General features: G+C 45.1%; 2 protein-coding genes across 2 annotated transcripts in view; both read left to right on the top strand.

Annotated features, from left to right (window-relative positions):
* LOC139390585 (protocadherin gamma-A12-like) overlaps positions 1-15,867 on the top strand; it is a 59,467-nt gene that overhangs the window by 5,668 nt on the left and 37,932 nt on the right. The gene's annotated exons all lie outside the window — the stretch shown is intronic.
* Positions 231-13,616, top strand: LOC139390458 (protocadherin beta-15-like). Its single transcript, XM_071137587.1, has 4 exons — positions 231-2,750; positions 8,951-9,036; positions 9,352-9,524; positions 13,453-13,616. Exons 1-4 carry the CDS (start codon positions 318-320, stop codon positions 13,614-13,616), a joined length of 2,856 nt encoding a protein of 951 aa, XP_070993688.1. The 5' UTR covers positions 231-317.

Genomic DNA, 15,867 nt, shown 5'->3' with positions numbered 1-15,867 from the left:
TTTCTGCCTCATAAATAGAATCTCAAACATTGACAATTTATGGCAACCTAATATTTGTGCAGATATTTGTGCAATATCTATTCAGGGCTCTAAGGGCCGCTGTTGGTTAGTGTCAGTATATATACGTCTCAGATAGTAGACCCTCCCTCTCTTCTTTGCGTCACAAGCTGCGCAGAGGACTCAACTTCTGTATCATCAGAACTAGTCTCCTAAAAGAGCCCACACAATCGTTGGGACGTGTTGGTGACGCACTATTCATTGTTGTGGAGCCATTCGTTTTTGTATTGTTTTTTTCTCTCAGGCTGAGTAGTCTGAAGATGGACGATCTTTGTTGTCATGGCGCAGGGCGGACCAGCTCGCGGATATGGACATGGAATACATGGGTCATGCTGTTTGTCTGTCTCTGTGGTGCAAGGGTAGCGCGCGCCCAGGTCCGTTATTCCATCCCGGAGGAGATGGCGAAGGGCTCACTCGTGGGGAATATCGTACAGGATCTGGGTTTGGATGTAAAAAAGTTGAATTCTGGTCGAGCGCGGATCTTTACTGAGGACAGCAGTGAGTGCATCGGTCTGAATGTTGATAAAGGAACGCTTGTGGTGAAAGAAAGGATAGACAGAGAGGAGCTGTGCGGCCAAGCATCTCCCTGCTCTCTGCATTTTCAGATCATCGTTGAAAATCCGATGGAGCTCTATCGAATTGATGTGGAAATATTAGATATTAACGACAATGCCCCTGCTTTTGCTAAAAAGGAAATGCATTTCCAAATAAGTGAATCTGCGGCTCCTGGGACTCGCTTTTCACTCGACGGTGCAAAAGATCCCGACGTGGCTCTAAATACTCTCCAAACATACCAACTAAATCCTACGGATCATTTTCAATTGAAACCCCTATCTCGCTCTGATGGAACGAAATACGTGGAAATGGTTCTGCAGAGCGCACTTGATAGAGAAAAACAGGAAGAGCATAAACTAATATTAACTGCTTATGATGGCGGGACCCCCCAGAAATCTGGCTCTGTCAAAATCAATATTATTGTCTTAGATGCAAACGACAATGCCCCTGTATTTGGCCAGTCACTGTATAGGGTGGTCGTGTCAGAAAATGCGTCAAAGGGAACGATTGTCTTGACAGTGAGCGCCACTGATGCAGACCAGGAAACAAATGGAGAGGTGATGTATTCATTTTCTCAAAATACCGAGGGTGCTTCAGTTCTATTCAATATAGACGCCCATACTGGTGAGATTACCATAAGTGGTCTGTTAGATTTCGAACAATGTAGGCATTATGAACTAGATGTAGAGGCGACAGACAACGGGGGGTTAACAGATACTAGTAAAGTGCTTATTGAAATTACTGACGTGAACGACAATGCACCCGTGATTAGCATAATTTCATTCTCCAACCCTATTCCCGAGGACTCTGCCCCGGAGACGGTCATAGCCTTGCTCAATATCAAAGATTCAGACTCAGGTAAAAACGGTCAGGTGAAGTGTTCTATTAGTCCAGATTTACCTTTCCGCATAAAGTCATCCTCTTCCAATTTCTACAGTTTAGTGTCAGACCAGGCTTTGGACCGTGAAACTGTGTCTGAATATGACATAACAATAACAGCCACAGATGAAGGGTCGCCATCTTTTTCCACGAATAAGACAGTAACACTGAAAATATCAGATGTGAATGACAACGCCCCCCTGTTTACACGACAATCATACACAGCTTTCGTTATTGAGAACAATTTACCTGGAATGTCGATATTTTCAGTCAAGGCCAGCGACAAAGACTTTGGCAACAACGCGCGTATTTCATATTTGCTTGGTGATAATCAAGTGAATGGAGTGTCGGCGTCTGCGTTCATTTCAGTAAATGCAGAGAGTGGGGAGATTTTTGCTGTGCGTTCTTTCGACTATGAGCAAATAAAAGAGTTCCAAATTCGCGTAAAAGCGCAAGATGGAGGCTCCCCTCCTCTCAGTAGCAATGTGACTGTGAAAATAATGATTCAGGACCAGAACGACAACGCGCCGCAGGTTCTGTACCCAGTGCAGACTAGTAACTCTCTGGTGTCTGAAATGGTGCCTCGTTCAGCAGATGTGGGCTATCTTGTCACTAAAGTGGTGGCTGTTGATGTGGACTCTGGACAGAATGCCTGGCTCTCGTATAAACTGCAGAAAGCGACAGACAGGGCGCTGTTTGAAGTGGGTTTACAGAATGGAGAAATAAGAACTATTCGCCAAGTCAATGATAAAGATGCTGTGAAACAAAGGCTCACTGTTGTAGTGGAGGACAACGGGCAGCCCTCTCGTTCAGCTACAGTCAATGTTAACGTGGCGGTGGCGGACAGCTTCCCTGAAGTGCTCTCGGAGTTCACTGACTTTACGCACGACAAGGAGTACAATGACAACCTGACTTTTTACTTAGTCTTGGCTTTAGCTGTAGTCTCCTTTCTCTTTATCGTATCCATCATTGCCATACTGTCAGTGAAATGCTACAGATGGAGACGGGTCCAAATGTTTTACAAATCCAATGGGAATCTCCCAGTTATTCCCTGTTACCCGCCCCTTTACGCAGACGTAGGAGGCACAGGAACTCTGAGACAGGTGTATAATTACGATATGTGTGGAACGACTGACTCCAGACAGAGTGATATGAAATACGTCAGACCTTACAGTCAGAGCATCATTAGTCTGGACGGAACACATACACTCCCCCAAGCACAGAGAGACAAACTGATCATTGATGATTCAGACAATCAGGTAAGCATGCATTATCGACTGTAACCTATATAATTACATTGTAACAATCTAGAACAAGTAATTAGGCCTTACATAGCAGATACTTACCAATTTGACACTCACCTTCTTTGTCTTGGCTTTAGCAGTGGTACATGCTATGTATCTGTCATCAAGCAATCACATTCCGATATACTCATTCTGGAATAATGCCTATGTAATTAAAATAGGTTATAGTGTTGCCAAAGACTGCCCTGTGAAACACAGCAGCGAACCTGTATGAAATCATCTTATGGAATGGATTCAGGGACAAAGAGAGCAGTGCTGCTGAAGGCTATAGAGAAACACAAAGGAAGGGCTGGGCTGGACTAGACGAGACTGGACTGGGCTGGACTAGACTAGAGTGGACTGGACTGGACGAGACTGGACTGGACTGGGCTGGACTGGGCTGGACTGGACTAGACGAGACTGGACTGGACTAGACGAGACTGGACTGGGCTGGGCTGGACTAGACTGGGCTGGGCTGGGCTGGACTAGACGAGACTGGGCTGGACTGGGCTGGACTAGACGAAGCTGGGCTGGACTGGGCAGGACTAGACGAGACTGGGCTGGACTAGACGGGACTGGGCTGGACTAGACGGGACTGGGCTGGACTAGACGAGGCTGGACTGGACTGGACTAGACGAGACTGGACTGGACTAGACGAGACTGGACTGGGCTGGACTGGGCTGGACTAGACGAGACTGGGCTGGGCTGGACTAGACTGGACTGGGCTGGACTGGGCTGGGCTGGGCTGGACTAGACGAGACTGGGCTGGACTGGGCTGGACTAGACGAGACTGGACTGGACTGGGCTGGGCTGGACTAGATGAGACTGGACTGGACTGGGCTGGGCTGGACTAGACGAGACTAAGCTGGACTGGGCTGGACTAGACGAGACTGGACTGGACTAGACGGGACTGGGCTGGACTAGACGGGGCTGGGCTGGACTGGACTAGACGGGACTGGGCTGGACTGGACGAGGCTGGGCTGGACTGGGCAGGACTAGACGAGACTGGGCTGGACTAGACGGGACTGGGCTGGGCTGGACGAGACGAGACTGGACTGGGCTGGACGAGACGAGACTGGACTGGACTGGACTAGGGCCTGCAGAGGGTTTTTTCTCTCTCACACACACACTGCACTATTTTTAACACCGACCTAAATTCCTGTCTCTCACACGCTGCTGTTACTGTATGTTCCTGACTTTGAACCATGTACATACAGAGAGCAAGAGATGAGAGAGAGAGAGGAGAGGATATTGAGGAGTGGTAGAGAGGAATCGGACTGAAAGAGGTGGGAAATGTGTTGGAGAGAAGGATGAGGATGGGGAGAGGCAGTAGCAGGGAGCCAGAGAGAGGGAGGGTGTGGGGGAGGGGAAGAGATGTGTTGTAGCTGGCCTCATCCACCGTTCATGCGCAGCAACACTGCGTTAGTGATGCACGGCAGCCATTTTGCACCACAAGCTGCAGTGTTTGCAGAGAAATAGGCTCCTCATCACCTCTAAGGTAGAAAGGGATGGATAAACAACTATAAATAATTTAGATGAGGCAGGGCTCGATACAGGGAAAGATAGAAACAGGGAAAGATAGAAACAGGGAAAGATAGAAACAGGGAAAGATAGATGCAGGGAAAGATAGATGCAGGGAAAGATAGATGCAGGGAAAAATAGATGCAGGGAAAAGTAGAGGGAGGGAGAAAGAAAATGACAGTATATGACATCCAGCTTAAAATATAAGAGCAAACTGTTTTTGTGCTGAAAGGAGAGAGAGAGTGATAAAGATACAGAGAGAGAACGTTTAGTAGACTACTGTGTTGAAAGGAGAGAGACAGAGGGATATATTGAGTAAACTACTGTGTTGAAAGGAGAGAGACAGAGACAGAGGAGTAAACGACTGTGCTGAAAGGAGAGTGAGAGACAGAGGGACAGATGAGTAAACTACTGTGTTGAAAGGAGAGAGACAGAGAGACATATGAGTAAACTACTGTGTTGAAAGGAGAGAGACAGAGACAGAGGAGAAAACTACTGTGCTGAAAGGAGAGTGCGAGACAGAGGGACAGATGAGTAAACGACTGTGTTGAAAGGAGAGAGACAGAGGGACAGATGAGTAAACTACTGTGTTGAAAGGAGAGTGAGAGACAGAGGAGTAAACTACTGTGCTGAAAGGAGAGAGACAGAGAGACAGATGAGTAAACGACTGTGTTGAAAGGAGAGAGAGATGAGTAAACTACTGTGTTGAAAGGAGAGGGACAGATGAGTAAAGTACTGTGTTGAAAGGAGAGAGACAGAGGGACAGATGAGTAAACTACTGTGTTGAAAGGAGAGTGAGAGACAGATGAGTAAACTGTGCTAGATTCCTCTATATGATGCTAGTATAGTGACATGTTGTTTGTATCACTGAGGAGAGCTCCTCGATCCCTCTTTCTCCTCCCTCACCACAGACATCATAAAGGGGTCATTAGAGCTCCATGGCCCACAGGCTTCCATGTGTACTGGGTAACACACACACAGGGAGGAAATGCCCTCCATATGTCTCTCACATGCAGCCCATAATACTAATCCCACACACCAGGCCACTGCCACACACAGCAAGTCACCAGGCCAACCGATTGGAAACACTCTTTTCATGGCACTTCGATACCGAAGGGACTTTTTCGTAGCAGGTTAGGAGAATTAACATAGCAGGTTAGGAGACTGAGGTTAAGATTAGGAAAGGGGTTAGGGATAGCGAAAATGCTCTCCTAACATGCCATGAAAATCACTTTGTATCGAAGTGGCGTGAAAAGAGTGTGTCCCGTCAACTGATAGGTATCCTCATAAAATAGGTGATGGTCACTCTTTTTCACAACGTGGTGATCCTATTGTATGTCAATGTTGTTAAATTCTTAGTAAGGTGGTCATGATGCTGGCTTTATGGTGTGGGGGGACATAGTATCTAATGCTAGAGGTGGTGTAGTTTCAGTCGGTGTCTGTAGATGGAGAGTGTGGCCCTGGCATAGACAACAGGCTGTCTGTTTGTGTACATACTGCACAGGTATTTTGCATGTGTTTGTGTTGAATGTTTCTGTGTAGATGAGTAGCACATGCCTCATAAACATCTGACATGACACAAAAACGCTTGAGGTTTTATGGAGGAAACCTCTGTCCCTCTGGAAACAGTCTATCATCATTATCACCCCACATCTGTGTCCGTTTTACCCATTTAAACCATTTTTTAACCACTAAACCCTGGTTCTCAGGCTTGTCAGCGAGGAAGGCTTTTACTATGGACCATAAACCCTTGAACTTACTGTGTCTCTGTGGGGGTCAGACCCCACCGACCCATACACCCCTCGGTCTAGCCCTGAATGGTCCAGTCCAGTGCATAGATGTGGATGGTGTGTGGGATATGACTTCTCGCTTCTGGTTCAGATCCCCACTTGGATGACCTTTGAACTGTAGAACAGTGGTTTGCTGACATATGTCAAGGCTGTAGTCCTCTGGAGCAGAATTTAGCAGTCCCCTGCCTTGTCAGCCATTTTGGATGCCACCCTGAGCCGAGGCCCTGTAGTTTCTAGACCTTGTGACTGTCCACATTGATATGGGAAGAAACTGCTTTCCCACAGCTGTTGTTAATACTGTACTTCCTTCCTCACTGGCCCAGTCATCTGGTGAGCAGCTGTTTCTCTACAGTGTGTTGCTCTGTCTGAAGATTAACATTGGACTTTGAGCAGTATTTGAACATGGTTGCTGTGTATGGTGATCAGGATGCATTGAGCCGTGTGTGTGCTGTGCATGCGTATGTTTGTGTGTGCGTGCTTGCTTCTTATCTAGCCTTCTGGAAAGTGGGGTTAGAAGTTCTGATTCTCACATATATGATTCCTCTGCTCCCCCTGCCCCATTAAGATCATTGATTAGATATCAGGGATGTCTGGATGATTTGTTAGTGACTTTATCCTCTCTCTCACACTCCTGCACACACTCAAATATTCTGCTAAGGGGAGTTGAGACCACACTCACAGTTTGTCAGCTCTATCCATAAGTCTGTGTTGTGACTGTGTGTGATCTGATGTAAGTACAGAGAAGCGGGAACATGTCATTTATGTTTTCTTAAATCATCCTTCCTTGTGGAATCACTCCAACAGTATGCTGTCATCTCAGTTCATGGTTTTGAGGAGGGAGGCAACTCTGCTTCTACTGACATGTACCCCTGAATCTTATCATCGTTACCCTCAGTCTGTTTCAGTCATGACAGTAAACCCTCAGGCTCTCAGCTGTGGTGATCTGATGTTCTGTTTTCTCTGGCCTGGTAGTAAGAATGTCCTGTTTCCCTGAAGTGTCCTACAGCCCTTCAATCCTACAGGCCAAGGGGCACAGTCCCAGGCTGTCTCAATAGTCTACAGCCAAAGGTTCCTTTGCCTCTCTACATTCAATGGACAATAATTAGAATGAAAATGGGGACACGTTGTGTACGTGCATTCAGTGTGCAGGCCTGAAGAGGCCTGAAGAGAAGAGAGGCAGTTTTGGCTCTGATGATGAGGCAGATGTCCTCTGAACACTGAGTCTCAGGTGCTCAAAGCAGTCATTGGCGTTATGAGTATTCACCTGGCCTGGCCTGGCCCTTTGAGCAATGTGCAGGGAACTGGGCACATACATATACACACACACACCACACACACACACACACACACATACATACATACATACATACACACATACACACATACACACACACACACACACACACACACACACACACACACACACACACACACACACACACACACACACACACACACACACACACACACACACACACACACACACATACACACACACACACATACACACATACATACACACATACATACATACATACATACATACATACATACACACACACACACACACACACACACACATACATACACACACTAAGTGTACAAAACATGATGAACACCTGCTCCATCCATGACGTAGACTGACCAGGTGAAAGTTCGAATCCCTTATTGATCATAACTTTTGATCATCTGTTTAATCCACTTCAATCAGTGTAGATGAAGGGGAGGGGACGGGTTAAAGAAGGATTTTTAAGCCTTGAGGCAATTGAGACATGGATTGTGTATGTGTGCCATTCACAGTGTGAAAGGGCAAGACAACATTTTTAAGTGTATTTGAACAGGGTATGGTAGTAGGTGCCACACTGGTTTGAGTGACAAGAACTGCAGCGCTTCTGGGTTTTTCACGCTCAATAGTTTCCCGTGTGTATCAAGAATGGTCCACCACCCAAAGGACATCCAGCCAACTTGACACAACTGTGGGAAGCATTGGAGTCAACATGGGCCAGCATCCCTGTGGAACGCTTTCGACAACTTGTAGAGTCCATGACCTGATGAGTTGAGTCTGTTCTGAGGGCAAATGGGGGTGCAACTCAAGATTAGGTGTTCTTAATGTTTTGTACACTCAGTGTATATGAAGGACCACATTCACCTGTTATATTACTCTTAGGTCCAGGTGCTCTTGTATGCTCCAGATTGAGTTGTGTGTTTCTATTGTGTGTTATTTGTGTTACTGTTCCAGTAGTGATGCCCAGTGATTCTGGGCTCGCTGCTCCTCTGGAAAGGATCATACCAGGGACTACACAGGCCAGTGTAACAGTAAGGCTCAGCCAGAATTGTATTGCACGTCACATACTGTTACACGCCGTCTGAGTCACAGACATTCACATGATACACACTCCGCGACGCACACACACACACTAGGTGATAGTCCTGAGGTCAGGGCATGTGGGTGGTGGTGTGTGACGATGTTCTGATCTGTCAGGCTGGATAGACTCACTGCAGCCATTTTGCTGTGAGTCTGAGGCTAAGCCCTGACACTACACTAGCAGGAAGAAATCGTTAGTATGCACTAAATGGCTACTGCAATGTAGTCAATATGATTAGTAATGTGATCACAATCACAATGATGGTTATTGTTAATAGTCTCAATGTCATTATTGTCATGATCATTACCAGTGATGATGTCCGTGGATAAAAGTAGTGGTGACAGCGATAATAATTTTGGGGATGGTTCAACATGTATGTTTGTGGCAAAGGCCTTTTGGTTAGCTGTTTCCTCTGTAAGGCATTCTAGATGTGTTGGTCCTCTCCTTTTTCTTCCTGATCTCGTTGATTCTCTGCTTCTCTCCCCTCCCCCCTCTCCAGCTGCACCGTTCTGATTCAGTGAGTGTGAGAGAGCTGGAGGAGGAAGAGGGAGAGCGAGATCTCCTCTGCTCGTTCCAAAACATTTTGTACTGTGTGCATAAAACCATGGACGCATTTGGGTGTCCAAAGTCACACCTGTGTTGTGTTTATCAGAGGAGCTCTTTCTCCCTCTGGTCTCTTGATGTAACTGGTCAGTAGGTTATTGCTGCTGTCCACAAGCCTGTACATTCTTAACTTAGATACACTACTAATTGTATTGGTGCCTTGGTAAGTGATGAATGATTAGAAGAGAGGACTACAGTGTATGAGGAACCTTTTAGACACCCTATCACCCTTCCTTTCTCTCTTCTCTTCTCCCCTCCATTCTGTTTTCTACATACTTCTGTTTTTTCCACTCTCAGGAAGAGAGGTGGGATGTGTTGCCGTAGCAACAAGCTGACTCACTGTCAGGACTGTACCATTGTGGTGCGGTACACAGGGGGGAATCAGCAGATGCAGTGTCTGCTGTCTGATGGGATACAGGCAGCTGTGGGCTTTAAAGAGGGCAGACGCACCCCCTGTTTAGGACACAGAGGTGCAGTGTCCTTGGGCTCAGAGTTGGATTGGTGGGAGAGAGGGTGTATGAGAGGGTGGAGTGGGGGTATGTTGAAGGCTCTACCTCTCTGTTTCCAGAAGATGGACGCTGCCCTGAATACCTTTCACGGTTTCACCTCCCTGTTGCTCTGACTGGGAGTGTGAAAACGCTGTCTAAACTAAACCCTCAAGGCTCTGTAGATGTTGTTTCCTTTGATCACAGGCTATACATTGATTTTCTATTGACTGGTACATGTGCATTCTTGTGTATCATAGTGGTTATCAATGTGTAACACACAGTACCACAAGCTCTGTTCCTCTATCAGACGCACAGCGGGAAAGCATGTAATTAATAAAGAATACATCCTCCCTGGGCATCTCCTCGAGTGCACCTGCTGTTCCTGTGTTCCTCTGCAGCATGGCAACGTCCTGTACTGCAGCATAGTGAAATGGCAGCCTATTCCCAATATAGTGCACTACTTTGGACCAGGTTCCCATAGAACTCTGGTCAAAGTAGTGCACTACATAGGGAATAGGGAGCCATATTGGACACACACTCAGTCCTCCTTAAATGGGGCTATCAGCGTTCTGGCTGGGACATGCAGATGATGATCAACTCCACCGCTCACACTCCTGTTTTAGAGAGGCTGGGTCAATAAGGGTGTTGTATTTCTCTTTCATTAAGTCTTGTCTTCTGTATCCACCCTCTCTATTCAATCACATTTATCGTCATGGGAAACATATGTTTACATTGCCAAAGCAAGTGAACTAGATACATCAACAAAAAAACTAAAGTGAAATAAACAATAACAATTAACAGTAAACATTACACTCACAGAAGTTCCAAAATAATAAAGACATTTCAAATATATTATGTCTCTATACAGTGTTGTAACGATGTGCAAATAGTTAAAGTACACAAGGGAAAATAAATAAGCATACATATGGGTTGTATTTACAATGGTGTTTGTTCTTCACTGGTTGCCCTTTTCTTGTGACAACAGGTCACAAATGTTGCTGCTGTGATGGCACACTGTTGTATTTCACCCAATAGATACGGGAGTTTATCAAAATTGGATTTGTTTTCAAATTCTTTGTGGGTCTGTGTAATCTGAGGGAAATATGTGTCTCTAATATGGTCATACATTTGGCAGGAGGTTAGGAAGTGCAGCTCAGTTTCCACCTCATTTTGTAGCCTTTCTCCTCTTGAGAGCCAATAGCAAGGCTATGCTCACTGAGTCTGGACATAGTCAAAGTTTTCCTTAATTTTGGGTCAGTCACAGTGGTCAGGTATTCTACCACTGTGTACTCTCTGTTTAGGGCCAAATAGCATTCTAGTTTGCTAATTGTTAATTCTTTCCAATGTGTAGAGTAATTATATTTTTGTTTTCTCATTAAACTAATTGTCTAATTGTGTTGCTCTCCTGGGGCTCTGTGGGGTCCGTTTGTGTTTGTGAACAGAGCCCCAGGACCAGCTTGCTTAGGGGACTCTTCTCCAGGTTCATCTCTCAGTAGGTAATGACTTTGTTATGGAAGGTTTGGGAATCGCCTCCTTTTAGGTGGTTGTAGAATTTTACATCTCTTTTCTGGATTTTGATCATAGCGAATATCGGCCTAATTCTGCTCTGAATGTATTATTTGGTGTTTTACATTGTACACGGAGGATATTCATGAAGTCTCTCAATTTGATGTTTGTCCTATTTAGTGAATTCTTGGTTGGTGAGCGGACCCCAGACCTCACAACCATAAAGGACAAATGGGTCTAGAACTGATTTGAGTATTTTTAGCCAAATCCTAATTGGTATGTGGAATTTTATGTTCCTTTTGATGGCATAGAATGCCCTTCTTACCTTGTCTCTCAGCTCATTCACAGCTGTGTGGAACTTACCTGTGGTGCTGATGTTTAGGCCGAGGTATGTATAGGTTTTTGTGTGCTTTAGGGCAACGGTGTCTAGATGGAATTTGTATTTGTGGTCCTGGTGACTGGACCTTTTTTGGAACACCATTATGTTTGTCTTACTGAGATTTACTGTCAGGGCCCAGGTCTGACAGAATCTGTGCAGAAGATCTAGGTGCTGCTGTAGACCCTCCTTGGTTGGGGACAAAAGCACCAGATCATCAGTAGACATTTCACTTCAGATTCTTGTGAGGATCTGTTCTCGCACTCGCGCTCTCTCTCTCTCTCTCTCTCTCTCTCTCTCTGTCTGTCTCTGTCTGTCTCTGTCTGTCTCTCTGTCTCTGTCTCTCTCTCTCTGTCTCTCTCTCTGTGTGAACAAAGAAGCACACCTCACATATAGCAGACACATTCATTATTTGTATTGTTTTGATATTAGCCCACCTTTCTTTGATGCACACAAACAGTTCACATAGCAGATCGGCTCTGGGAACATCATCATTTGGCCAAATGTCACAGGTATCACAATGCATATCATCCCTGTCACCCAGTCTGGAGTCCGTCAAGGTGTAAAGGTGAACGGTAAGTATCAGGGATGTGTCTGTCCCAAGACGTGTGCTAACCCACGTCTCTTTTGTCTCTCCGTTCTTCTCTTCCATGTCTCTCCTTTGCTGCTGTTGCGGACATGTCTTCTGTTGCTCCCCTGGCTCTCCAAATAAGGTAAGAAATACTTTAAGTTAGAGGGACTCCACCATCCCAACTCACATACAGTGCACACCTCCATGACCTTACTGACTGAAATGACCTCATAAACAGGACAAAGTAAGACAACGAAGCACCTTTATGATCCGCATATACAGTGGCACCCAGCACTGAGTGTCATTCCACCAATAGCTGGGAAGATGTACTGTATATCATTTGCATATAATAAACTATACATTGACATGTAATTCACAGTTCCAAGCAAAGGACAGGGGCTGAATATAAGGCTGGAGCCCTTCATTATATGGGTGGATGTTGTGTGGATACCAGATTCTATATGTTGGCAGATCCGTTTGAAAGCGTTGCAATGTAGAGACGGTCTATAAGGACATATAGATGACTAAATCTCTATAGTGACTCCGTGTAGGCACGTCAGAACGAATCTGACAACGATCAGAGTATGATGGAAGTTCAAACACGATATATATCCTACGTCACTAAATGTTTTTATACGTAAGTATGTTGTGGCGTAGGTAGCCTACAATAACTGCTTTCGGCACCTGATTTGGCAGTGCGTTAAAAATAATAGGTTTATAAAACAAAATGATTTGCTCGATCAAAATTGTTATTGGAAACATGTGGATTGTTTATTAAGGCAGAACGTTTTTCTGTTTGAATCGAGAGAGAAGAGGAGGTTAGCAAGGGTATGTTGTGGTTGTGTTTTCGAAAGTCTTTGTTTGGGAAGGACTCTCTCTGTCTGTGCAGCAGCCACCACGCGGTCGGCCACATTTCAGCAGCAGCGCGAGCTGGCCGCTTGTGTGGGGCTGTCCACCCGTGTGGTGCTGAAACTCGCTTCAGAGCTCAGTGGAAGCGCGTTCCCCCTCCCTCTCTCGCTCTCCCTACCAACCTTCGTCGTTCTGTCAGACTCGGATTATCTAATAGCAAAACTGATATATTGTGTTCATATTTAGATACATTCGTTGCACAATTGTGATATGATGTAAGCTACGGCTTGTGATTTGTATAATAATATAGCGTTTACTTTCACTGGAGGTTTTGCTTTTTTTTCATTGCGGATATAAATAATTCCGTCAGATGCCAGTGTTGCTAGGCAGACCTCGAGGGATGACGAAATCGCGCAACCCTTTAATCTCCTAGACCCGATTCGTGGTCGACCAAAAAAAAGTCTCGATAGAATATGTCCAAATCACAAATATTAGGGCGGTCTATTCAGCTCTCAGGTAATTAGTTAATGTCATGGAAATAGGCCAGTGAAGTGTGTGTGTGGGGGAGAGCGATCTCCGCTCCCCCTCTCTTTTCATTTGCTCTTCAGACCTCATGCAGATATTTTTAAGACGGCTTGTGGGATGTATTTATATTCGGACCCACGTGGGTTGCTCTTATGACGTGCTCAGGCTGTGCTGCGCCTGCTTTCTGTTACCACAGGACGGCAACGGAGAGCCTTTGTCTCCCACACAGACATCAGGAAGCATCTAGCCCGAGCCCGTATGATACCTAGAGTTTTAGAACCACCGCTTTACAACCTATAATACCTCTTTTAACTCTGCAATGATTTACAGTATAGCTGTGCACATACTAGTATTCCATCTGTAATTAATTTATAACAATTTAATAAGAACATTTAGTTCCTTCACCAGCTGATAATGATAATAGATGTTTTTTTAAATTCTCATGTTGAATTGCTATGGTGCTTCATCGGTTTCCCAGGTAATGACATGTTCACTGTAGCTATAAATGACAGCTAAATCCTGTTGTTTAACTCATTAGATGCTGTGCACCAATAGCGTGCAGAACTGTACAAAGATATCTACAAAAAGCTTCCCCATCACTGTAGAATATGAGACACTTTGGATTACTGATTGATTATTACCACTCCTGCGAGAGGCCGAATGTTGGATGGAATCATATAAAGGTGTTGATGTGTTGTGGGACCATGTGGAATAGACTGGGTGTGTGGCAGGTGCTGCTACGGTGTCATCATGTCTTTCTCTTGTTGGTTACAATAGATGGACAGACTCGCTACATCATCCCGGAGGAACTGAAATAGGGCTCTGTGGTAGGAAATCTAGCCAAAGATCTGGGGTTGGGACTATCTGAGATTTACCATCGTAAATTACGGATAACCTCGGAGGCTGGTAAGCAGGATTTCAGAGTGGATTTGGAGAGCTGGTCGTCAGTGAGAGGATAGACAGAGAGGGTATGTGTGGACAAAGAGTTCCGTGTCTATTGCCTTTGGAGATAGTGATATAAAGGAATTTGCAGCTGCACTGAGTCGAGATTCAAATGCAGGGGGATATTAATGACAATTCTCCCTGTTTTCTTACGAAAAAAGGGGGGCTGAAGATTGTAGTCAGCAAACCCAGGCTCACGATTTCCACTCGAAAGTGCACTGGATTCTGATGGAGCTGCAAAAACAATACCCTCTTACTGCATTAACATTAACGAACAAAAACCACTGTGATGGGACAACATTCAGGAACCTCTGAGACTAGTATTAGGGTGCTTGATATTAACGATAACGCACCACTGTTTGAGAGACAGCATTATGAGGCTAGTGTTAACGAAAATGTTGCTCACGTCACTGTGATTTTACCCGTAAAAGCGACAGATCCAGATGAAGAACGTGGGGATATCGAGCAGGTCTTTTGTCGATCAAACGCCAGACTCAGTGGCAACATGATTTGAAATGTACCATTTATCTGGGGGTAATTATAGTAAAAACGGAACTAGATTATGAAAAAACGTATTCACATGTATTTGACGTTATTGCTAAAAACAAAGGCAACCCAGAGATGGATGGGCATTGTGGTGTTGAACTTAAAATAACTGACGTCAATGGCAACATCCCAGAGATCATTATGACGTCTCTAAGTACTACTGTTCCGGAGGATTCGCCTATCGGGAATGGGATAGCTTTGCCAAGCGCTAAAGACCCCGATTCAGGAGACGATGGGAAGGTGAGGTTGAGCGTGTCCCCAACGTCTCCATTCAAATTGAACCCGTCCGTATCCAAGCATTATGCACCGGTAACTAACGCACCTCTTGACAGTGAGCGTCACTCCCAGTATAGAGATCAGTGCTAGTGATTCAGGAGAAACCCCTCTATACAGCAAGAAAACTATCACTGTTGATGTGTTAGATGTGAAAGACAATCTACCGCTATTCTCTCAGCCTTCCTAACCAGTGTATGTAAAAGACAATTACACACCGGGGAAAATATTATTTTCAACCTCCGTTACTGATCCAGACCTGGGGGATTGTGTCAAGATCTCCTACTCCGTCCTAGACTCCAAAGTGCAGGGCGTGTTTGTGTCCTCCTGTGTGACACAGACATCTGCAGATCCAGCTCTACACTGACGGGCCCATTAAGTACGTAGAGGTCCTGGGAGGGGACATGTCTCAGAGTCTCTCCCATGTCAGAGTTCAGTGATTTCACCTTCGTTAAGCCCAGCAGCAACACTGTTTTGTTTCAACATTGCACAAATCAATGCTTGTTATTTTAGGTTCAGAACAAAGCTCGGTTGATAAATAATGGATAACTTGGTCACCGAATTTAGAGATATTTTGATATCTTTTTTCTGCCACTAAATTATTATTTTATGTAAACTATAAGAGATCTAGTCAAATATATTTTCTTCAAAGCAAGAGGCTCTATTGGAATGCCAATGTGTTGGTATCTGTGCGCAAAGTCACACGATATTTCCGACGCCGCTTCACACATTTATGA

The sequence above is a fragment of the Oncorhynchus clarkii genome, chromosome 31 (genome assembly GCF_045791955.1).
Source record: "Oncorhynchus clarkii lewisi isolate Uvic-CL-2024 chromosome 31, UVic_Ocla_1.0, whole genome shotgun sequence".
Classification (NCBI taxonomy): domain Eukaryota; kingdom Metazoa; phylum Chordata; class Actinopteri; order Salmoniformes; family Salmonidae; genus Oncorhynchus; species Oncorhynchus clarkii.
The sequence above is the reverse complement of the archived record's forward strand: the minus strand, read 5'-3'. Positions and strand labels throughout refer to the sequence as shown.